This window comes from Anser brachyrhynchus (assembly GCF_964034855.1).
Source record: "Anser brachyrhynchus genome assembly, chromosome: 11".
NCBI lineage: Eukaryota > Metazoa > Chordata > Aves > Anseriformes > Anatidae > Anser > Anser brachyrhynchus.
This window is the reverse complement of record NC_137706.1, coordinates 7,685,493-7,710,400: the sequence shown is the minus strand read 5'-3', so window position 1 is coordinate 7,710,400 and position 24,908 is coordinate 7,685,493. Positions and strand designations below refer to the sequence as shown.

Here is a 24,908-nt window from a genome sequence, read left to right as displayed (position 1 = left end):
AACCAGTAGAGACAAGTTAGGTGAAAGGATCTCTCATGAACTTGGCACATCATTTTGAAAAGTTTATCACCATTGTCAAAGTAAATTAACACATATTAACAGTTAAGATGTACAAGTACATGGTAGCATTTCGAAGAACACAGCTGTAAGGGCTCACTTCCCACAGAAGCCTATGTCATACAGAAGTCATACAGTGCTTCTACTGAAAACAGTTTTGATCAACAAGTAATAATTTTTGAAATTCTTGTCTTCCCTTGAGTGGTGGTTGCTGTCTGCACCCATCTGGGAATACAATCAAGTGGTTGGGATAGATTCCTGCAGTACAGTTCTCAAATGGCCCTTTTAAGCAGCTGCAGGTCCACGTAAGTCCAAACCACTGCATTTCTTTGCATTTTTATACTTTTATACATTAACTTGATAGCAAAGGAGAAACTGAAAGCCGACGTGGTAATGATGCATCTCAATGACATACAGCACACGTGTGCATACTTTACACAGCAATACACAGACAGGTAACTAAATGATGAAAAACAAATCACAGTAGAGTAAAATTTAAAAAATGTCCTAAAATGTGCATTTTATTCCATATCATTATACAATGTTTACATACAGGTATACTTTTTAAACTGCTCAAAAGAAAGTGTGAAAAATAAAGTGAGGCGAATATCGATTTATAAATTCCACCCCCTCCCCAAGCTCCACACAAATAAAATACATTTTAAAACAATCTCTTCCAAATTTGTTTTGTCCTGAATTTATTGAATCTTTCATTTCAACATGAAAAATACAATCGAACGAATACTCAAGGTGAAATGTTGACCTACACTTCTGTAATGAGTTGGAAGTACATAATTTAAAACCTTCATAAGCCTTTGCTTTTTGCTGCTGCTTACATAACCTTTGTTTTATTGAATTAGAAGGCACAGAAAGTCCAAATCCTCACAGATGAGTAAAATTCTGATAAAAATAAATTACTATGCTGGACTACTCCTGACTTATCTGGTATCACACAAAAGAAGTTAGTAAAACCTTTTGTTGAAAATAGCACCATTTCCACTTAATCTCTTTTGAATATGTATCATCATTCTTGTTAAAAGTTGTGGTGGCACTTGAGGTGGGACACTTTCAGACAGCCAGGGTCCTTCAAAAGACCAAGCACATCAAATTACTGAACTCTCTACAAAGTGTAGGTAACATTTTGTTGGGAAATGGCACATTTAAACCGTAACTTATTAGCTTAACCCGCATATGGCTTGCCCATTTTGGTGTTTCCCTGACCCCTGCCTGATAATTTAGCTGATGTTCTTGTGACTGTGGTGAAACTAAAATAACGACATGTTTATGGGGCTTCGCGGCAAGCAGGTGTAAAAATAACAAATAATGTGGTTGCTGCTAAGAAGGTTTTCACATGTTGTTTAACTCCAGTAAAGTTTGATCCAGCATCTGATGCATATTAAGGTTTTCTTCTTTGGCATGCGCCACTTTCTCTGTTGTGGGATTAGAAAATCAAAACATGAATAGTAGTTCTTCAGAGGCACTGATTCTCAGAATATGAAGGCATGCAATGATCATTTCTAATCAAGGGTTTATAAGGTAAGAAATGTGCATGCTCATAAATACTGATATCTCCAGACAACTCATCTAGACATAATTCCAAATTAATAGAACAAATGGCAAGCAATGCAAGTTTAGAACTGTTTGCAGGTACATTTGTTAATAAAATGCACTGCCAACAGAAATGAGGTTCTTGCATGTTCTAGAAGCTCTTTGCTATAGGAAACTGAGACAGTGAATGGATTTTATTTTTTTTAATTAGGGCAAGAAGAAAATGATAGAGTTCTTCGCAGACCCATAACTAAGGTTAATTTATTTCAAAACTTGCAAAGAACAAACAAGAAATTAAAACCAATCTCCCCTTCAGTCAAGTGACTTTTAATAAATGTATTTTTTTCTACAGCCTAAAAAGTTAGTAGTTTTATGTTGCATGCACATTTTTATAGGACTGTCATTTTAACACACTTATATGATACAATAAACAAGCACAGTGTTTTAGAACTGCATCATACCAGAATCCAATAACAGTAACTTCATACTAATGCAAGCATACCTTTAAACTGACCAGGTATTTTCAGGTAGAGCTCTCATTCCTAGCATTTTTTTTTTCCTTTTTTTTTTTTTTAATCAATAGCTTTTTTATTTTTGAAATTAAATGCAAGACCATTTCATAGTAATGCAAAATTAATGCATTAAAGTCTCCAGATAACAAAACAGCTGTAATTATACTTTGTGTTGGTTCTGAAACATGAATCCTGGTGAACATTTTTCTCTCATCCACTTTCTAGTAAAACTCCCAGGGCCAACTCATGACATCAACAAAGCAGCGGGTCTCTCCACAAGAAAGGCTGCTACTTTCTGGACACTTAGCTAAGTGCTGTTAAGTGTTCACTGAAGTGGAAAGGAGCTATTGCACAACCAAAGTAACAGCATACTGCTCGTCTGAAGGAGGCGTGAATACAGATATACAAAAGCCGCCTCAGAAGGAGCATTTGTGTATTTTTCCAAAATAAGATTAGAATTTGATCCATTAATATACCACAGAATCAACAATCTGAAAAATCAATGTCTATGTTTCTTGCTTATTTCTACATTTACTGATTCATTCTTGAGGAACTTTTGGAAGAAGCCGTTTTTAAATAAGTTAACAACATAGTCACAACAAAGTTTAATCCTCATTCAGTGCCAGCTTTAGTTCATTAGTTAGGCGACTGTTTTGCTCAAGTTGCTGGTAGAGTTGGTCTGTACAGGCAGCAAGCAGGTTAGAAGGAAAAAGGCAGAATGAAGACAGATTAGACAGAGAAAACAGGTAAGTAAGTTAATAAAGAAACTGGTCACACCACAGACAGTTCAGTAACAGAAACATTTTACCTTTGTTTCCTAGAACTCTGGTAATTAAATAGCTACTCCACCGAACAGCTACTATAACCTGCAAAGGACTTGCTAAAACTCCTATGCAGAGAACAGCTGTGAGACAGGCAAATGGGAATACAAATGGAAGAACAGCAGCTATATTCCTAGAAGAATGAAGTCCTGCTTTAACCTTCATGAACAATGCATGGAAGATTTGTTTTATGAGTGCCAATTTTCTTTGTGCATTTTTCACGATGTGGTGGAACCTCATCCATCAGCTATCAGAATGCAACTGTGTCATAACCAGTCTAACCAACAGCAGGAGAGATGCTGAGAGCACGAACTGCCTGCCCCTAGGTTTGACTCTCATTGTATGCCTTTACTGTGGAATCTGAGAGCCCAAATGGTATTTTTGATGGGTAAACTTATTGTTATCACTGATATTAACACACTTCAATATCTGTAAATTGTCCAGTGGTACTTTATAAAGAGACAACCCCAAAACACTTGGTGAACGTGAAATGGAAGTGGGAAAATCTGCACAGCTTGAATACAGCAAATTGACAAGATGGTTCACTTCCATGGTCAAACAGAACACCCACAGCTATGATGCAACAGTGAATTTAGTGAGTTCTGCAGAAAGAAGTTCTCTGATGGTTTTTGATGATTGTTTTTTCTCTAATTGTCTATATTGGTCTCAATAGTCTAGATTCAAACAGTACTCCTGACCTCTTGATCCCAGATTATTCCACTACGGGAAAAGACTGGTTCTTTTCCACAAGATTCTTAACAGCTTTCACAGAAATCCTCTTCCCCTGTGGGGTTTGGACATAACAGCCCACAGCAATAGCAAAGCTGTTTTTTTGTTTTGTTTTGTTTTTTAAAGCAGTGAGTTACTCCATACAACACACTTGCACTGAGTGGCAGCTCCTGACAACTTCTCCCCACAGCCTAAACTCTGACAGCCAGCTCAGTAAAAGAAGGACACATTTCACAATTCTGTTCTTGGTCCAGTAACAATTGGGTTTTTGTCTCTACTATGAGGATAACATTTGACACTAAGACACACATGGAAAAAACATCGAGACATCATAATAATAAAAATTCTACTTTGGCAAAATGTATTTAGTTGTTATTCAAATACGACAACAGAATTTGAATCACAAACTTGATGCTTACCTTCATCACAGAGAATTAATTAATCTCTTGGTTTGAGGCAGAGACTTCCAGTGTTTCTCAACATCCAAAATGAGACTAAAACCCCAGGTCAAGTGTGGAAATGTTGTGAGCATAAAGTCAGCTCTTGATTACCTGTACACAAGTCTGGCTAGGTTGCAATTTATCACGCAGATAGAGCCAAAGGTCCTGGCTCTGTATGGAGCCACCTTGGGCCAAGCAGTGTTTGACTTCTGGTGCACAACCCCTGAAGTTCAGCCTCAGCAGAGCTACCTTTGCACATCACATAGCCCAGGCAAATGAAATGTCAGAGCCAGCTTTGCACTTCTGTCAACCACTCGCGTATGCTACTACCTACACATGGCCAGACCTTGTGGGATGTACGGTCTACTGTACAGGTCAGGTCCAAGGGTGACAGCATGCTGAAGTACAGTGCACTGAGAAACCTGAACAGCTCCATGGAGTTAACATCAGTGTAGCACAGCCAGCTACAGATTCTGTGGGCAGCTACCTGGATATACGCACTTTGCTACCCATTTCTAATCCTCTGTCCAGGCACTCATCACCCCACGGTGCAGATGACTGATGATGCATGCTTGAACAGAAGTTTTTAATTAAATACTGACATTCAGAACAACTGTGAACTTTCCATCTTTTTTTTTTTTTTTTTTAATATTACTAGGTTTCTACATTGCGTTTTTCTTTTGTTACTTCTTTAGAAACAACAGTATTGCAAGGAAAAAACATTACTGACAATAAATGAAATTCAACAGATTAAGGGGTTGGAGTTGCTGTAGCACAACATACACTGGTTAAGCTGATAAATGACAGGGCCATGTTCTCCGTGACATTTGCATATGTGAAGTTAACCACATTAGCTTCAGTCATTTTACAAATGCTCATCCAATTATAATTGGTTAACCTTCACACTGAACATTTTATTTTTCAGTTGCAATACACCAAGTGTATTCACTTACTGTATCTTAACTGGTAAGTAATAAGTTATTGAACTCAAGTAACTGTACAACCTGTGATTGCTGATAGGTATCCCAAGAAAGCCACATTTACAAGATAAACTAGAACTCAGCTGTGCTACGTTTGGAGATTACTTAGCCACTGCAACTTAGGAACTTTAGCAATATATGCAGTAACAGGTGTAATCAGAAATCAATTTAGTTTAAACTGATTCACCTGAATGTGAACTGAAAAATAATTTCTCATTGTGAAGAAAATGAAATTAAAATAAATAGGTTAAACTTCCTAGTGGCAAACAGCTACAAAAAACAAGGTGTCACTATTTAATATTTCATACTCAACTAGGCACTACCAAATCAACTGAAAGTCAACGTTTAAGCTTTCAAACCTGAAATCAGTGTAGCATTGTACCAGAATCATCACATTATTACGTTAATAATGAGAAGTTTCCTGTTCCAATTTTAAGACATTTCTCATGAGTCTAGAATTCAAACTCTCAAATCTGAGCTAAGTACAAGAGTGAAAATCTACTGAAATCTCTACTGAATTTTCAATCACATCCTGCCACTCAAGAAAAGTCTAATGAAAAAGTAAGCACACAGTATCTTCACTGACCAATCAAGGTGCAAAAGAGGGGAAAACTTTTTGCAGAGTATTTTGAATTTTTGGTATTGCCCCTTTAAATCTCTCAGATTTAAGCTCAAGATCAAACATATTGACATAAAAACGGGAAATCTTCAGCATCAAGCTTGCAGAAAATTTTGGGCTTTAAAGTGAAAAATCTAATGTCAAGGGCTTAACTGCTCTCAGCTACGCTCCCACGACCAAGTGACCTTAAGGCAGTAGTGTTTTTGTAGATTTTGGCCCAACAATAACAACTGAAAAAATTCACATTAAATTTGTCATTTTATCTGCATCATAGTTAGGAAAAGAATGAGACCATAACTGGTCAGTATTAACCCCAGAATATCATGAATGGTATCCTCATCCCATAGACTCCTGTCGCTGGCTTTGCATTGTCAACAGGCAGGCAAAATTGTTTGTAGAAGAAAAATGGATGCATCAACAAAAATTAAATCCCTAATGGCAAAAAAGTATATTCTTTTTTATTAATAACTGAAATGGCTCTTTAAATAAATAAAAGGCAAGGGGATAGCAACAGGGATACAGCTGGGATGTTTATTTTACATTGAGAGATGTAGAGTTTCTGTACAATAGAGCACAAAAAGCATATTCCGAGACAGGTGCTAGAAGGATAGAGTCAAGTATGCTAGCAGACAGGACAGTGAACCATGAAACATCCAAAAGCTTGGAAAGATGTTTTATCCAACCTGATGAAGATGTCTTTGGAGAAGTGAAGCAAAGAAAATTATCTGCATGAAAAGAAAAAGTGAGATAAGATAGGAAATAAAAAAGCGCAGGAATAAAAAGTCCAAAAAAGCAGCACACAACAGAATCCAGCATGCCAGGATGACTGCTAGTGAAACACCACACCATGCTGGGATTGGAATGCTACAGCAATTTCCTCATGTACCAGTAGAGGACTGCATTTTAAAGCCTGTTTTCTATATGGAAATATCCCAAATGGATGAAATACTGTAATCTCTGTATACACGGGAGGAAGAAAAAAAGAATCCATTTGTTTGATAAGCCACTGACTAAACTGATGTGCTTGTACATAACAATCAAAGCACAGAAAGCAGTCAATATTAGACCCCTAATAAGTTGCGGAAGACAGGGAGGAAAGTAATGTAGAAATGTGGGGATTAAAAAAAAAAAGGAATAAATATTTAAAATATGCGTGCACGCAAAATACATATTAAGCCCTGCTCAGAGCTAATGTCTTGCTGGAAGTGCTAGCTTCCAAAAGAAGTTCTAGGACTGGACATCACACCTCACAAGCACTTGAGAAAGCCACAACTCTTCCCATGTCAATTTTACAGGGTTCATGCAAATGAAAGGTATGAGCATGGGAAGGTGGATTTAGCACAGCTGACCTCTGTTCAGAGTTTTACATCAATGCAGGAAGACTCAGTGTGTATGAATCACTGCATGGACTAGTCACAACTTACAACTGATTGTTTTGTTTTTCTCCCACCTAAAATGATTGTTCTTTTTCTCCTTATAACTAAAGTTGGTTTTACCACAATTTTGGTATTTATAAATTAATTACTACTACTCTCCACAAAATATGCAGAAACAACCTACACTTCAACTGTCACTTTTATGGGTCTAAATCATAAAGTGTTCTTATTTTTCAAACTTGTAACTTAGTGCTATCAGCAGAAAATTTCAGAGCAGTCTAGGATATTTAAGATGCACACATTCCACTATTATTAACAGAGCTAAGTCTAAATTCCTTTGAAACTCTTCTAAGAGCTTTACCAGAGCAAAACCGTGAAGGCAAAACACACTCGATGCAACATGTATACTGAGATTATCATCTTTTGGCAAATTCAAAATGATGGGCCTGGTAGGAAATACTTGAACAGAGGTGAACTGAAAGGATAAGTGCAGAGCTACAAAGGGCAACTGCAAGACACAAGGATTGCAGATACATACTGAAAGAGTAAACACAAGCTCATTAGCTCATTGATTAGCTTACAAAATCACCATGAGTATTTACCAGGCTAGGCACAACACTCACCCACACTTTGCCACGGTAAAGAAATTGTTCATGGTATTTTGTACACCTAGTCTCGCTAAAGAAATGCATCTCCCGCTACAGAGGGAGTATGATTTCACAAAGCCGGAACCGCGCAATCAATGAGGGCAGGAAAGCAGGTGCAGGCACAAGCTGGGAAGACATTTACATGGAAGTCATATCGTTGAGAGCGTGGTCGAGCTCCTCGCTGATGGCTTTGTACTTCAGTTTCTGAGCATATAGCTCATCTAACATTCCCCCCAGGGAAAGAAGAGGTGCACGAGGAAATGGAGTGTGATCATGGGATGGAAGATGAAGGCAATGGCATGGGATACCATCCAGAAGCAGGAGAAAAGGGTAAGAATGCACAGAAAGAAGTGTTGCGGCAGACAGGACAACAAAAAAAGAAAATAAAATATTAGGGAAGAGTAAAAAAAAAACAACAGTGAGTAGTTTTATATGACAAGTTCATTAACCGCACTGCCAGTGGGACAACCTGTGATATAAACAAGATGAAGGAAACAAAGTGTATATGGAAAGCTAAATCTGTTTCCCTGCCCTAAATTTTTGTTCTAATGCACATTAGGAGGGCACACAGGAATTACAGAAGTCAGTATCAGGGACAGGAGATCTGAAAATGGGTCTCCAGAAAGATGCTAATTTTTCGTTTTTTAGAAAAAAACACACAAAAAAACCTCTGGTTTGGGTGATCTGTCAAGCACTTTTTAAACAGAGAATTTTTGTTCTAAAGACTTAGCTTTTTTTCTCTGCTTCCTGAGTCAGCAACCATAAACTTGCAGCAGCTCCCCAGCTATATTTCATACCCTAAGTCTGACATGCCAAGCAATCAAGCTTATTAAAATCCTAGACTGTATGTAACATCTAAGTAGTGAACTCCATACAACTTTTTATTACCAAACACTGCTGAATTATTTTCTCTGGAGGGAGAAAGCACATTCTACTGCAGTTCTGAAAGATTTATCAAAACCTTAAACCAAACTCCATGAATTTAAATAAGCTGTCCTCCCAAGTATCTATACAATCCATAAGATTTACTGAAAACCAGCAACTGTTCTATGTCACATTCTTAATGTCCTGTGTCATATTCTATGCTACATTCTTAACTATTAGAAACCTAACTCTTCACCACCTTTATAATAAGCTAATGCTACTTATCTAATCATTTACCCTATACATTTATAAAACTCCAAGTAGACGAGTGTGAAGCAGAAAATGAAAGGAGTCTTGAGAACATCAGAGAAAAGGAACAGGCAAGAGCAAAACACTGTTCACCTGAAACATTTAAGTCATCAATATATTTCAACTAGAAAACATTTTAACTTTTTTTTTTTTAAAAAAAACCTTTTAAACTAACCATATTTATGTAAGCAGGACAAGTTAGGCAAGTAGAATTGTGTACTAGATAAAACCAGGAGAATAAAAGATCTGTATTTCTTTAGCAAGTAAGGAAAACAAAGACCCATACCTTCTAGATCATCAATGCTCTTCTCCAGCTTGGTTACTGACCTCTCAGCAAATTCAGCACGGGTCTCAGCCTGAAGTCAAGACCAGTACAAACGATTGTAGGGAATACGTATTACTTACAAATAGAAGAACGATTTATATGAGGGAAAAAAGGACAATGAGAGGAATAAGACTAAAAATAATTAAAACAATAAGGCAATGCTCCTTTTTAGGAAAGACATCCAACACCATACCCCAAAATGACATGTTCATCCTTAAAGAATCAAAGTAGTTTTTATATTAAAAGAATCAAAATTTTAGTCAAAGATCCGTTGTAAAGAACAGCTCTAGTTTTACCTCCTTCAGTTTGTCAGTCAGGACTTTAATCTCCTCCTCATATTTGTCTTCTTTCTGTGAGTACTGTAATTAGAAAGAAGATCACTGATATTAGATCAAGCACTCTATGTATATAAAAAATACCACTCTTCTAATAGATCAACTGTGTAAAAGAAATTAATGCGGGTATAACTAAATTCCTCTTACCAGACTGTGGTCATATACAACTTACTTCAAGAGAAAAATTTCCCTGAGTTGTATTCTAGCAGGATACAGCAGAAACTCTGAGTAGAAATTAGTATTACAGTTTAAAGATGAATGGCACTTGGAGAAATTAAAGATTAGCACACAAATGCCATTTTGAGTCATATTATATAAATAATACTAAACCCTGTTAGACTATTTAACAGTAGATATGTTCAAATAATACTAATCTATGTGGAACCTGAAGGAATACAAAGTTCTGATAATAGCCAGATATGAACTGAGTATTAAGTCCAAATGCTTCTACTAACAAATCACAGAATTGTAGGGGTTGGAAGGGACCTCAAGAGATCATCGGGTCCAACCCCTCTGCCAAAAACAGGTTCCCTAGAGCAGGCTGCCTAGGTAGGTGTCCAGACAGGCTTTGAGTATCTCCAGAGAAGGAGACTCCACAACCTCCCTGGGCAGCCTGTAAATGGTCCTGCTGAACTGCTGCAAAGTGATCACAAAAAAAAGCCAAAGGCCAATCTAAGGGATAGCATAATGAGCACATTCTCACGCAAGTCTCTAGCCTACCTTCTCGGCCTGAGCCTCCAGCGACTTCAGGTTGTTGGTCACAGTTTTCAACTCCTCTTCAAGCTCAGCACATTTGCTGTTATTTCGGAAGGAAGGCAGGAAAGGGGTGGATGGAAGATTCAGTCAAGCAAAGGAAACAGGAGAAAAAAAAGGGGGGAAAGATAGAGAAAAATGAAAACAATTACAGAGCAAAAGAACGGCCTCAAAAGCAGCTGAATCTATCACAGACTGAAAGCAACATTTTACAATGCCAAATTCCATTTTAAGTGTGCATTAAGACGACAACCAGACACAAATTATCTACAGCCTTTGGCTTACACAGAAATATTTACAAAGCATTTACATGTGAGATAGTTCAGCTTCTTTTTGGCTGCATAAGAGATCAGTTTTAAAGGCAAAAATGAACAAATAAACAAAAAAGAGACCAAAGAAAAACACCAAAGCAAGATGCAAAGGGAGCAAAGAGCATAGTGAAGATCTGTTTGTTACTGAGTGAGCTAACTGGCTATGGAAGCTGAAAGACTCGGGTTGCAGTTAAACCTAAAAACTGTTTATTAGTATCAGTACCTTATCCTCTGCAGCCATTAATGCTTTCAAGGTTTGATCCATTATTCTTAACTGTTCTTCCAGCTGTCGGACTTGGCTGTTAGTGAACACATGAAATGCACAAAAGCCATTCACAAAATCAGTGTGCAGGTACAGCATGCAGTGACAAAACACACGCGCACACACATACAAACACATTTACTTTGGTGCTGACCATTTATTTCAACCATTAGAGTAAATGAGCAAAACATAGCTTTGAGCTGAACACAGGGTGTACTGCCAATGTTTCATGCTGTTACAGTTACTGTCTTGTGGCACCTCACAGGCATCTCAGGGACAGTTGAACACTTACCTTTCCGATAGTTCAGCACGTTCCTCAGCTCGCTCCAGGTCACTCTCAATGATCACAAGCTTACGAGCTACCTACAGACAAAAGCAAGTGACATTCATGGATATCCCATTGCTGCAGCCAACAACATCTGTCCGTAGAATCCACAAAGCACGCAGTTGGACCTCTTCCCGTTTTCTGGTTAACATGTGGGTGTCATCATGCGACATCTTCAGCGTTCACTTGGGTCTTTGTTACCTGACCTTTTTCAAGACCTCTTTTTTCTATTCACTGAAAGGCAGCTTTAAAATATTTTTTCTCCCTGTGAGAGAGTCCTTAAGAAACCAGGGAATACTCTCAACCATTTTAGCACAAAGATCTGAGCACAGATGTCCTGCTACCTTGTCCCTGAAGGCATCCAGGTGCCTGCTTTTGTTTCTGCAGCTGCAAACAGTGGTGTTTGCAATCTTTTGCACTTTAATCAGGAAACAAAAACAAAAAGGAATTACAAGAACAGCCTAAAGTGTCTTAGAAACAGATGATCTGTGCCCAAAAACTAACCTCTTCATACTTGCGGTCAGCCTCTTCAGCAATGTGCTTAGCTTCTTTAAGCTGGATCTCTTGGATTTCCATCTTTTCTTCATCCTTCTGGGCTCTATTTTCAATAACTTTCATTCCTCTGAAAGACATGAAAAACAGGAAATGTAAGGTTCAGGGTTTGCCAGTTCATCTCCAGTTCTACTACTACCGGAGTGTGACTTTCAGACAGATGCATTAAGATGAACGAAGCATATCAGATACTTGACTTATCACACCAGAGGTCTAGTCCTGTATATCCACACTTTTGAAGTTTAAAGCAAAAGCAGCATGATTTAGGAAGAAAGAAAAGTTTGTTTGTTTAGCTCTTTCCACACTTTAGCTCTACGCAGAAACTCAATCACTTCACTATCCTTTTTTATTTAAAATTCCAGGACAACTGTTCTCAAGAAAGGTAAATAAGGGATCTTGCTACTGAAGACCTAATATGACTAAAGACATCCGTGTTTCTACACTCACTGTGAGATAGCATGCTCCAACCCCTGCAGGATTGACAGACATCATGTTTACGGAAAAACAGATTCAGATTCCCATGAGCTTTCCTACATCAGAGTCCTAAAGCACTGAAGTTCACTGTGCTCTGCACAAGCAAATTTTAATGCCTCCATAATAGGAAATATTGTGTTACCCCTTCCATACATGTTTGACCCAAATTTTCTTAACTATTTCACAATGCACAGTATGCATTTTCTTTTCAACAGGCTGTGCTGTTAGCAAGGTAGAAACAAATATGCAGAATACTTGGGATTCCTTCCCAAAAGGTACTATCACAGTTATAAAATGTAATTTGCATTAGTGAAAGATGGGCTCTACCAAAGCCAACAAATCTTGAGTTCCTAACTCGTATTAGGAACATCTGGAAATCCGAGCCTAAATGTGACAGAATTAATGGGATCTCTCTCTACTTTTTTCACCTACGTGTATAAATCCTAACAACAGGAGAATCAAAGCCTCTTCCAGCACTTTGCTATTTCCCTGTGGGATTTTCTATCCACAATGAAATTAAGAATCACATAGCAGCACAAGAGTAATGTTATCTTTACAACTGAAACACAAGTAAGAATTCAAGCCCATACATTTCAGACATCCTTACAGACAAACTGTGACTGAAGTCCACGTGACTGTAGTCCAAAGACAGAGTGGATTACATGTGTGCAGAGACATAGGAGTGGTTTAATTTATTTCCCTAGCCCACACCCTGTCAACTACCACCTTCGTCATAAGGGTAATCCAGCTAATAGGAGTGGATCCACCCACCTTTCACTCTCATCTGCAGCCTTCTCAGCCTCCTCAAGCTTCTGCAGGGCAGTAGCCAAGCGCTCCTGAGCCCGATCCAACTCTTCCTCAACCAGCTGGATGCGTCTGTTCAGAGAAGCTACTTCGCTCTCAGCCTAAGCACAGAAAGAACAGAAATTAGTTCATGATAAGACACACATCACCTTTTTCAAAAGATTACACCACGTACCTGCTAGTGCCATTTAACAGCGCTTTTGTAATTTCTGACTTCATCCACTAAAAAGCCCACGTAACGATGTATATGCCCTCATTGAATTATGAAGTTATTGCTTCCTTTACACAAGGCACATTAAGGACCATACAACGTGTACTAGAAAGAACAGGACTAGAAGAATTATGCATTGTTCCCTAAACATGTTACCTTATTTGCAGATGTGAACCAATTGCCTTTCTTCCCTTCTAGGAGATCAACACAAACTATCACAATCCTTCCATGTTATCCCAAATCTTTTACCTATGCCCTTTTGCCATATTTTGCAATAAATATTGCCCCAATGTTTCCTTCAATTCCATAAAAAAAGCTCAAAGTAAACATGCAAAAATACACCTGGATCAATATCTGCAATGAGACAGCTCCTACAGAGATGGGATGAGAACATTTAAGTGCTTGAATATTCACAAGTTTTGCTTATAGGCAAGCTATTCAAGAGCTGACAAAGAAGGCAACGGCAAAGGTTACATTTTGTAAGGACCCAGATACAGGCAACAATTGCTTAAAATATTATTTTTCCCCTCCAAACTGTCATCCTCAGATTTCCCCCAGATTTGCCTCTCTTCCATTACCTATTTGCTTAATCTTATGTACAACACAATTTATCTGCCTCCTATCATTACAAGCTTTTACTTCTAACATATTGAAACCCAAACTTGTATAAGTTGTAGAATAAGTTCTATAACAACCTTCCCATAATAACCTCATTATTAAACTCAATTTCTTTCAAAATAAACAAAACATACAAGGTCACCATTATTCCAATAAGTTAATTACTTCCAAGAACAGCAGTTACTCTTAACTAGTACTGAAAATATTCTTGCCATACGTGACGACAAACAAATTTTAATTTCTAGCAGGGAAAAAAAGAAAAGAAAGCTATCATACCAAAAGTACCAGTGCTTTTTCTTTAACTAAAAATTTAAGAACTGTTGTTTGTTGCTTTTACTACTCTGAGGCAGTTAGATACAGCTGGCCACAGCCTGAATTTTGTTGTGAGTAACACAAGAACAACTTATACAACAGCCAAGTAAACGGCATCTGACATAACAGTAACACTGCTACTTGAAACACTGGAAGTAACGCAAACATCTGGGAAGCAAATCTGTATTTGAACATTAATGAGTGTTGGCAGTGAGTATACCGTACCAGGAGTAGAAGAGACTAGATCCTTACATTTCCACATTAGCCCCCCCTCAGAAATCTTCACCTAGCTATGTAACCAACAGTGGGACTCCAAACCTGCAATTTGCCAACTTTGAACAGTAAAAAATTGAACTTTTTTAGAAACAAAGCAGCTTTGGGAGTGGTGGAAATACATGTTCTTTCAGAAACATCACCCTTGGGAAATCTGTAATGCTACAAGTTAATTATTATCATGTCAAGACTCCTCATCCTGATAAGAGCGTATAATATGCTTAGAAAACAGAGAGTGACTAAAGTTCAAGTTTTTACTTCCTGCTCCACCACCAGCAACTCAATGAGGTTTCACCAACGTTGCAGCCTTATATGGCCCAAGTCACGCAGCGGAGCAGGACTTCTCCCTTATATGGTGAGGAAGGAAAAACCCCAGTGACATTAGGGGCACTCCCACGGCAAACAGGCAGACACAACCTTCTGCATTTTTGACGCTGCACTTAGACACCGCATATTTTCACAATGAGAGATGCCATGGATAGGTTACAACTGAGCGTTAATTATCACTGCCGTAAGAAAGACTTTTCCAGCTAATCATATAATTGAAGAAGGAAAACTGCATTATGAAAATGCAGTTACTAACAGCCCCACGAGATGCACGCACACAACCAAAGGGACTCTTTCTAAAGGCAATGCCTGCTTGTCACAGACTCCAAACTTTTAACAATCTGGTTTAACAGTCAAAAGCTGTAAGCTGCAATACGTTTTGGCCACTGCTTTAGCTTTTTCATTGTTTGCGTATCTGTACCTTGCACAGGAAAAGAAAAAAAAAAACAAACCTTGAGCTGGTCACATGCTATACACATAAGGCAATACACTAAGCGAAGGGTCAAGTTCACACCTCAGCTTGCTTGCTGCAGCATTCTCAAAGCTTCCCTCCTCAATCATGCAGCAAAAATTAGAAAAAAAAAACTGTGCCTGGTTGGCATTAGGGAAGAGGCACAGGTCTTTGTGTGCCTGGGAGTTCAGTTTTCTGGGTTTATTCACCAAAACGCTGATCCCCTCCAAACAAAAACGTAAGTACCAGGCAAACACGCTCTGCACAATTCCACATTATCTCCAGGAAACAGACAAACACTACCCTTTCGGATGGTAACTCTAAGCCTTGCCCTGTGGCCAAGCTCTAATGGCACGACTTAACCAGCAGGCTCTAATTGCTCCTCCAGTGCTCTTCCTTCCGCCACCAAAGGTATCACCAAAACTTCCCATTTTTAGTGACACTGTAACTAACTTTAATATCCTTGTTTAGAACTGTGTGTGTTGTTGAGTAGGAAAATGGGTGGCCTTTACCCAGAGGAAATAAAAGCTTAGAAAACAAATGCAATCGTTTTTAAAACAGAAACCCTTAGAAGACAAGTTACTGACTGTGACATGATCTCTCTCTCTCAAAAAAAAAAAAACAAACACCAGGTATGTGAAATGACTTGCAAGAATGAAGCAGCCACCCACCTGTAAGGAGCTGTACTGAACTCCTTTGGAAGGCCAGCTTGAAGGGATCAGAAGGCTTACTACTGCTACCTATCTTATAAGTTTGCTGCCCAGAATGTGCAGAAAGCCCCACATTAGATGCAAATACAATAATCACCGCTTTTACACTGCGATAAACGATGTGTGTAAAAAAATCTTATTTTGCATCACTTTCAAGCAACCAGCAGACACTGCTAGAAATGACGCTCTACGTTTTACAAAAAGAAAAAATAAGTTACAGATGCTAGGAGCTCCCAAGGTCAGTAGCAAGGCAAACAACAGCACTATCAGTTTTTTGCTGCAACTACCACCCATAACCACATCTCCCTGCTACACAAATCTGTGCTGCTTACACCTGACCTTGTCCCTGCCTAAAACCGTGCAGACCACTCCCTTCCACTCTCAGCTATTGTTTTTGGTGTGCTAAACATACTGCAGATGCTCTAGTGCAGATGCATAGTGACAGGGACCAGCTAATCACATCGTTGGGGTGTTTTCACATACTGTGGCTAAGCAGTCAGCTGCTGCCACCTCCGCTTTGCTCCCAGGTTCGTGAGCCCTTCGCAGCCCAGACGCTTACCTCCCCGGTGAGTTAAGCTGGATGGGATGCACAGCCAACGAGCAGCTGCAAAAACCCAAAAGCTTGCTTGGAACCTAGTGTGGATCACCCGATCTCAGATCTCTCCCCTAAATTCGACCTCGTTCTACCTCGACATCTTGTGACGTGCCCGCAGCGGTCCCCTCGGACGCTGCAGCCTCCCCCGCCGAGCCGCGGGCCGGAGCGGGGCCGCCCGGGAGCGCAGCGCCCCGCCGCCCACCTGCAGCCTCGGGGAGGGCCGGCCTCAGCCCCAGGTGACCATTTTGTCGGCGGCGAGGCGAGCGGCCGAGGCCGGGCTGGGGGGGAGGACGCGCACCCCCCCGACCCCTACCTCCTCCCGCAGGGCCCGCTCCTGGTCCACCTCCCGCTGCAGCCGCCCCGCCCGCTCCTCGGCGGCGTCCGCCTGCTCCTGCAGGCTCCGGATCTTTCTCCGCACGGCCTCAAGCGAGCTCATCGCCGCCATGCCCGGCCTCGCCTCGCCTCGCCGCGCCGCCTCCCTCCCTGCAGCCTCCGCCCCAGCCCCGGAAGTCTCCCGGTGCGCAGCGCAACGCAGCGAGCACCGGGGCGGGGCTGGGGGCGGTGGAGCCCCGCGCGGAGGCCGAGGCTGAGGCCGAGGCCGAGGCCGGCGCGGCGAAGGCTCCGCGTCCAGGTGGGCGCCCAGGGGCTGCGCGGGGCGGCGGCGCCCCCTGGCGGTGCGGGGCGAGACCGCTCCCTTCCCCCTGCCTGGCCTCGGGGCTGGGGCCTCGCCGCCCGCACGGGCTCCCCTGCTGCTGCGCGGCATGCGGCGGCTCTCCGCAGGGAGGCACGGAGGCACGCCGGGGAGGCTTCCTCGCCCCCGCTGTGTTTCCACTGCAGGCAGCCGGCGCTCCCTCCCCTGCCCTGTCTTTTTCCTCTCTCTCCACACTTGTCGAGTGAATACTGGACCAGCTGCCGTGCCCCGAAGTACTCCGCATCGCCGAAAAAGCAAGACATCCTTAAACTGTCAGGCGTATTCCACGCATACCATTAAACACGGCATTCATCTCGATGAAAACAAGCCAGACGCTCTACCTACCCTCCGCCCGAGGGATGACTGCAAATACAATTGCCCTCAACGAGCTTCCAAACGCTGTTTTCCAGCAAAGGCAAATAGCCCTGGGATTGGTTAGAGAGATACTCTTTTCCAAGAGGGAATCTAGTAGCATTTCTCTTGCCTTCATCCTAGGCGAGCTATTTCCAAATAGTCTGCATACTTTTCCTTATAAGGAATATCTCCCCTAGATCTATATGCGGTTCCTTTGAACAAGTTAAATAAACGTCCTGCTAGGAAGCTGCCTCTCATCTATGCAGCCATACACAGAAGAAGAAAGACATCTGATCCCCATTACACGCAAAATCCCTCTCCCCCATTCCTATGCACACTTATGTTTGTCGAGTTCTCTGTCAAAGCTACACAACTTAATTGCTGTACTGAAATTAAACCTTTCTTTGTGGTCTCTTCTTTTTAAAAGTAAAATAGCATAAAAGCATGTTGCCTTTCATGTAAAGTCGGCTTGAGTAACATTTCCCTTTCTAAAAGTATCCTTCCACCACTATGCTTGCTTCATCTGTGGCAACTTGTCTTCTTATTATGGCTTTGAGGTTAATTTTAAAAGCTGTGTTATAGGAAAAGGATGGTCATCGCTTTGGAAGTACTGTGCTTTTGCCTAATCCTGTAATTCAGACCCAAGGTGTACTCAGAGAGAACTGGATTGTACAGCAGCAGCCATAGTGATCTGGACCGTAGCTGCAGAAACAGTAAATGCACAGTTCCGTGCATGTAATACATTAAATGCATGTCAGGGGCAGACAGGTGGGTGGGATGAGGGCCTGGGAGGGCCATGCGCTCTTGCATTATTACCATATAAAGTGCTGAGCTATATATATCCCCCAGCTTGCTCCCAGGATCCCTGTCCTCTGAACTGCAAACCTTGCAAGTATCATCTTCCAGGGAGTTTTCACTCTTGCAGGACTGAACTTTTCTTTGACAAGTAAAATCATCTCAGGGATTTCCAGGAAGAAAAACTAGGAGAAGACCTTTTATCTCAGGGATCAGTGAGTGAGCCAACTAGTATCTAGCACCAGCTCTAACGCAAGTGTGCCTAGGAACAGCTCTCTTGCAGACAGAACTAGCAGCCCTTGCTCTTCTGCATCTGTGGGGTCTGTATGATGTGCTCTTCTTGGATGTCCCTCTCCCAGATCTAGTGGCTATTAGCTCTCAGATTCTGTTCCACTTACTACCAAGGTAACGTCGTTCGAACTCAAGCCATTTTCCCCAACATCTGAATTGACAATCCACAGGATATGGAACAGCAAATACACATGAAAAGCACGTGCTGAGTGAGCAGCAACCCAACCAAATGCCTCTGAGAGTGTGCAAACCTCATGCAAGGAGGCAGTGCTGTGACTCCCACCTCCCTACCCAGGAGGTGCTTGGACCCTGCCTTCAGCAAGGCTTCAGAGCACTGCCTGGTAGGAGTCCTGGCCAGCCTGTGCAGCGGGGCTGTGTGGTCTCTGTATCTGGGTGGTGGTGAAAGGGATGGGGGTAACTTACATCTGTGGCCTTTTTGTCAGCCAGTTCCAACTTTTCCTGTGCATCTTTAAGGGACTCGGAGTATTTGTCGAGCTCATCCTCAGTGCCCTTCAGCTTCTTTTGCAGAGCCACCAGCTCGTCCTCCAGCTGTGATTTGGGTGGAAAGTGGTGGAGAGGGGAGGGCGGGCAGGAAAAGGTGCAGCAGGCAACGTGATCGTGCAAAGGGAGAAGTGCGAGTGCAGAAGAGACAGAAAAGGACAGACGGACAGAGAGAGAGAGAAGGAGAAACAGTTAGATTCTCTTTGCTTACGGCAAGGGCACAATACCTTGGCAGCATTCTCCTCTGCGGAGAGGAGGCTATCCTCAGACTTGTGTAGCTCTTCCAGCACTTGGTCCCTCGTATCCTCCGTCACACGCAATTGCTTTTCCAATTGCACAATGTCATCCTCTAACTAGGTGCACAAGAGAAATACAATGCGCAAATACATTTTTCCCTGGGCTCTGAAAAGGAGGAAGGTCATTTTAAAATCCCTTTCCTCTCCTCTGGCCTCCTTCAGGATCTCCAAGAAACTTACAACCACCATGCCCCCCTCCCTCAAACTAATAAAGCCCCACGTGTGAAGGAGGGGGTTTGGAGCGGGCCAGGAAAATGGGGCACACAGCCGGAGATGGGGGGAGCAGCCGAAATTGGACAAGTCTGCTGGGTGGTACGGGGGGGGGGATACAAACCCAGCTTTAACGTCTCCTTCATCACGTTGCAGCACGTCTGTCCCTTGCTAACCCGCTGCTCAAGGCAGAGGCTCCCAGCCAAGCCACTGTGACAAAAGCACAGAGGCCATGCAGCTGTCCCAGGGTGTGGGGACACCACCTCCTTCCTGCTGGGCCCCCAGAAACCTCCAGCCACGGGGAAAAACCCTCTTTAAGAGGGCTTCATTAGTTCAACCAGTTCTGCAGGGAAGGAGATGGGGGGAAGGAGGGGGGGGGAGTCAGCAAGGTACTTATAAAAAAGTAATCAGAGAGAAATAGTCTGGAAAAACTTGTGCCCCGGCGCCAGCCACGCCAGGGCCCTCGGTGCAGACCTGCTTGCTCCTCTCCTCTGCTGCCTTCTTGTCCGCTTCGGCTTGCTCGGCTCTGTCCAAGGCATTCTCCTTGTCCAGTTTAAGCATCTGCATCTTCTTCTTGATGGCATCCATGGTGGCGGTGGGCTAGGGCGCGTCCCCGCGTGAAGTGCACCCGAAAGGAAAGCTGGAGCAGCACCGGGACGGGTGGGAGCCGAGCGGGAGCCCGAGGCCGAGCAGTGCCAGACGCGGCCCCGCGGAGCTGCCGGCGGGCGGCGGGGCCGGGCGGTGCGGGCCGGGGCGGCGGCAGAGTGCGAGCGGCGGGCAGGGAGCGCCTCCCAGATATGTACTTTCCCAGGGGGCCGACTGCATTCCTCAAGACATCCAATACTTTTTTGGAAAGGGCTTTTTTTTTTTCCCCTCCCTCCTTCCCTCCCTCCCTCCCTCCCCCGCCCGTCCCTACCCCTTTCCCTCGGCCCGCTCCCCCCGGCCGGGCGCGGAGGCTGGCCGCTCCCACTCGCTGCCGCCGGCCCCTTGGCCCTGGATGTGCCTATATTTGGGGCGAGGGAAGGCGGGGAGCCGTCCCTTCCCTTTCTAAATAGGCAGCACGGGCCGCTTCGAGGCTGCTCCTGGCAGGGAAGGGAAAAAAAAAAAGGGAAAAAAAAGAGCAGCAGCTCGGGGAACGGGGTGAGAGCCGGCTGCTGAGGGCCGGGCAGAGCAGCTGGGTGCCAGCGCTGGGGACGAGGCTGGTTTGCGCTCAGCTGCGCAGTAAGGGGCAGGGGGGCGAGGCCCCTATGCTGGGGCACAGCGGGGGCCCGGCTGCCCCCCCGGGGGAGGCAGAGCTGCAACGACGGGGAGCCCACGGAAAGCTGGGACAGGGAAACCGGCTGGTGAGGCTGCTACGGCTCGCACCCTGCGCCTGCAACGCCAGCGAGCGATCGAGGCAGCAGAGAGGCTCGAGCAACCCAGAGAACAATTAACAAAACCTATAATTAAGTAGAAACCTATTTTCGCTTGTGGCAAGTCTCTGTCTCATTAGCACAGCGAGCAAGACACAACACGCTCTGTCACCACTACGCACGCTCCTTCCCATAGTGCAGAAAGTACACAGCCATGCACGAGCCCCACGGGATGGGGTTGCAAAAAGGGAAAATTAAGCAGCCTCTTTGTCTGAGCTCTGTACTTACACCAGAAAATTCCTCCCTGGTGCTGTCACCAATCTGCTGAACCGACGTTACTTTGCAGCAGGAGAGAACATCCTATGGCTTCTGGCCTGCTGTACTTGCCAGGGCAAATAAGGGCCGTGAGCTGCGAAGCAGGCTTAGAGCCCAGCTTCCTACAGCCTCAACAAGTCACGCCATGAAGCTTCAGCTTGCCCGCAACAAGACAGTAAAGCCCCGAGTTCGGATGAGAGACTGGTTCTCTTCCTCTGCTCCCGAGAAGGCCAGAATCTGGATCCAGCCGTGAGCCACACAAAGTTCGGAGCGGCTCACACCAGGCTCAGGGCTCAGTGTGTTGCTGCTCGAGAGGGCATAATGCCGCTGGCAAAGCAGCAGCTTTCCCTATGACTACCTAAAGATGATTTCTTGCATTCCCTTTTAATAACCAAACTCCTCTGAGAGTAATAGTAAAATAACAGCAATGATAGTAAAAAACAGTAAGCAAAATCTTTCTAGAGAGTGAAATCCTCTCTTTTCTACACAATAATGTGCGTTAATCCATATCTATTGGTTTGAAAAACCATCTATGTAAAACCATCAAAATAAAAACAGCAGTGCACTGCCGCAGACTATTTAAAAATGCCAGACAATAAAGTATTCAAAAAGTTTGCAGATTTGCAGCTAACTCGTAAGCACAGATTTTCTTTGTGCTTATCTTGCTTTCACTAGATAGCCACTTAGCCTTTCTTAAGTATAGTGAATATATAAGAGACATCTAGTTACACATTGTTCAACAACTTGACTGTATTAAGAAATGCATCAGTATGTTTTGTTCCTAGTTGAGGAGAACTAATTCCTCTGCCACAAAAAATTCCTTTAAAAGCATATTGTGGCTGGGAATTCAGTGAGGTAGCTCTTTCGCCTTTGGGTGAAGCACATGTCTTGCGAAATTAAACAAACAGTATCCTGTCTGGCTAATTTGGGAGTGGTGCTGATAGGCTCTTAAAGAATTCCTGTGCAGACCCATTTTTCTAAAAGAATGTTAATGATGACATGGGAGCCTCTGGGAAACATGAGAAAGTATGATATGGAGAAAAGGAAAGGAACTAAAAGCTTTTTAAAAAAGACACCTGGAGGATGCCACCGCTTTCACAGAAAAATAATAATAATTAAAAAAAAAAATCCTGAGATCCCATGTGCATGAAAATGTCCAAATGATAAGCTTTCTTTAAATCAAAGACTGCATCCATGGGGCTGAACTGGCTGATTTTTTTTTATTTTTTTTTCCTTCCTCTGGTATAGAGAATACAGAAAGTATAGACACATGTAAATGTGCCTACTTTACCTGTAATTAACAATTTCAATTGCCTGGAAATTTCCAGCTGGCTAAAAAAGATAGGCTTGGAAAGCAAGCAGCTTGTATAGTCACTCCCTTTTTAATTGGTATGTGAAGAAAGACTGTATACAAATTAATTTTGTATTCTGAAAAAAGAAGGCAGCACAAACTCTGTTGCTCTGACATAACACTAATTCTACAATGTTACTTGGTATTCCCCCTGCACCCCCCTACCACCACAGGGACTGTCTCACCTCTCTCTCCTTGACAAATGGTGCAGGAACTCCCTAGCAGCAGTTTTACTTAATTCTGGGGAATACCTACTGTACTGGTTTTCAGTTCTGCTATTTTAATCAGGCTCTTCAGAAAACCAAGCCAGCCAACACAAAGAACTGGTGAAGTGTAATCTTTTTTTAAAAAGAAACATCACTGCTTCTCCTGTGAGTACGTGATGTGGCACTTCAGGCTTACCGACAAGATGATATTGTTTTCCCAGGGCAAGGCTAGAATCCATTTATATCACGATGTTCCTGTCATGTCGTAAGTCCCTTGACACAGGCAGCATTTGCCTTGCGAAGGACCTGCTTTTCTGTGCATGGATTGGGCTGGTCAAAGGCAGTTCTCACTAGTGATGCTGATGACATGCAAAAAGGCAGGTGGATATATTTATTTGGAAACAACTTCAAATATACCCATTCCTAACAAAGTTGGAATTGCTTTTTTTTTTTTTTTTTTTAAGGAATATGCAGGAAATGACATCTAACTTCATACTACAACTGGTTCTTCCAGTTCTATGAAAACATGCCTCTTAAAAGATGATTAAGGATTCGAATTAGGTCAGTCAGAGTGAACTCATAGGCTTGTATGTGTCATTGGAAAAGTGAAGTGTTCCTTCGGAGGGAGGCAAATGTAAATAAAATACAAACTCATTTTGCAAAGTCTTTGAGACATCTGCAGCCCTTCTAAAACTGGAAGGTTTATTTTAGACAAAGGGAGCAACATGGCTATGGCATGTCATTACAGATGTGAAATAGAAATCACAGAATCATAGAATGGCTCGGGTTGGAAGGGACCTTAAAGATCATCTAGTTCTAACCCCCTTGCCATGGGCAGGGATGCCAGCCACTAGAGAGATCAGGTTGCCCAGGGCCTCGCCCATCCTAGTCTTGAACACCTCCAGAAATGGGGCATCCACAGCTTCTCTGGGCAACCTGTTTCAGTGCCTCACCACCCTCTGAAGAATTTCCCTGTATTCACCTAGAAAACAAAACAATAGGTACTGATTATATTAGGGAGGTTTTACTACCCCCAGTAGTGTATTTCATACTGTAAGGATCTCAGAGAGCTTTGCAAAAGGCAGCCGAGGGACAGTATTTCTAAGAGAAGCGTAGAAATCGCAAAATTTCCCCTAAGGGAAGCAGTCGTATATGCTCCAGCCATAAGGCAACAGGACTTAAAATAGAGGTAGGAATCCTGACAATCAGTTCTCTGCACAGCCCAGTGGGCAGCAAATGAGTACACAAATACCCCCAGAACATGCCATTCATGCTTGACAAATGCATGCTATAACCTTAAAAAGGTTTTCCATAATACTTCTAATGTAACTGCAAAGAACACTTTAGCTTTTGAAATTGTAGAACTGGAAGACTGTTGGAAAATGAACCTCTTCTAAAATTATTTTGATAATTTTCCCCTTCAGAACTAACTTGTTTCTGTCTGGTTTGTCATTCAAGAGGGCAACTCTATGAAATCTGTGAACTCCTTAAGGGTGAAAGTATTTATAGTACAGTCTTCTGCACCTGCCCTGATCTATAATCTGAGGGTCTACTCAGATGCCACACCAAATGCTAAGGAACTCATGATCTAACTCATGACCTAAGGTCTTAAAATATCTCTGAGGTCTTTTTTTGCACTACCCTCTTTACCCTAATTTCACTATTTTTCAGCTGAGCAAAGTTATGTCTCCCAAGGTTCTGTACTGCATTTCATTTTTAAAGATCAAGAGATGTGCTTTCATTGGTAGTTTTCAAAACCTACTTTAAGTATCTGAAAATAAACAAGAGCCAAGTAATAGACCAAAAAAGACCACTTTTGGTAAGATGTCTTCCCACATCCTTCTTTTTATAGTGACAGAGCTTTAGACAAAAAAAAAAAAGATAAGCAGTTAATCTTCTAAAACTGATCGTTTGTACTCATACATTATTGTATTTATGCTCTACCCTGCAAAGTCTCTGTTGAAGTCACTTAATTGAAAGTGGCTACAGCCATCCAGTACTTAAAA

General features: G+C 42.5%; 1 protein-coding gene across 27 annotated transcripts; it reads right to left on the bottom strand.

The window, feature by feature from the left end:
- Positions 1-551: 551 nt before the first annotated feature.
- On the bottom strand, positions 552-20,586 carry TPM1 (tropomyosin 1). Of its 27 annotated transcripts, none has more exons than XM_080608239.1 (10): positions 20,153-20,504; positions 19,400-19,525; positions 19,095-19,220; positions 13,011-13,144; positions 11,718-11,835; positions 11,181-11,251; positions 10,283-10,358; positions 9,524-9,586; positions 9,189-9,258; positions 552-1,487 (listed from the first exon to the last, which is right to left on the bottom strand). In XM_080608239.1, exons 1-10 carry the CDS (start codon positions 20,264-20,266, stop codon positions 1,405-1,407), a joined length of 981 nt encoding a protein of 326 aa, XP_080464365.1. In that variant the 5' UTR covers positions 20,267-20,504; the 3' UTR covers positions 552-1,404. The 27 variants fall into 27 exon arrangements, with proteins under 27 accessions (XP_080464365.1, XP_080464362.1, XP_080464358.1 ...); XM_080608242.1 differs by lacking the exons at positions 552-1,487; positions 10,283-10,358 and adding exons at positions 6,441-7,950; positions 10,850-10,925 and having other exon boundaries at positions 20,153-20,513; XM_080608241.1 differs by lacking the exon at positions 552-1,487 and adding an exon at positions 6,441-7,950 and having other exon boundaries at positions 20,153-20,513.
- Positions 20,587-24,908: the final 4,322 nt, after the last annotated feature.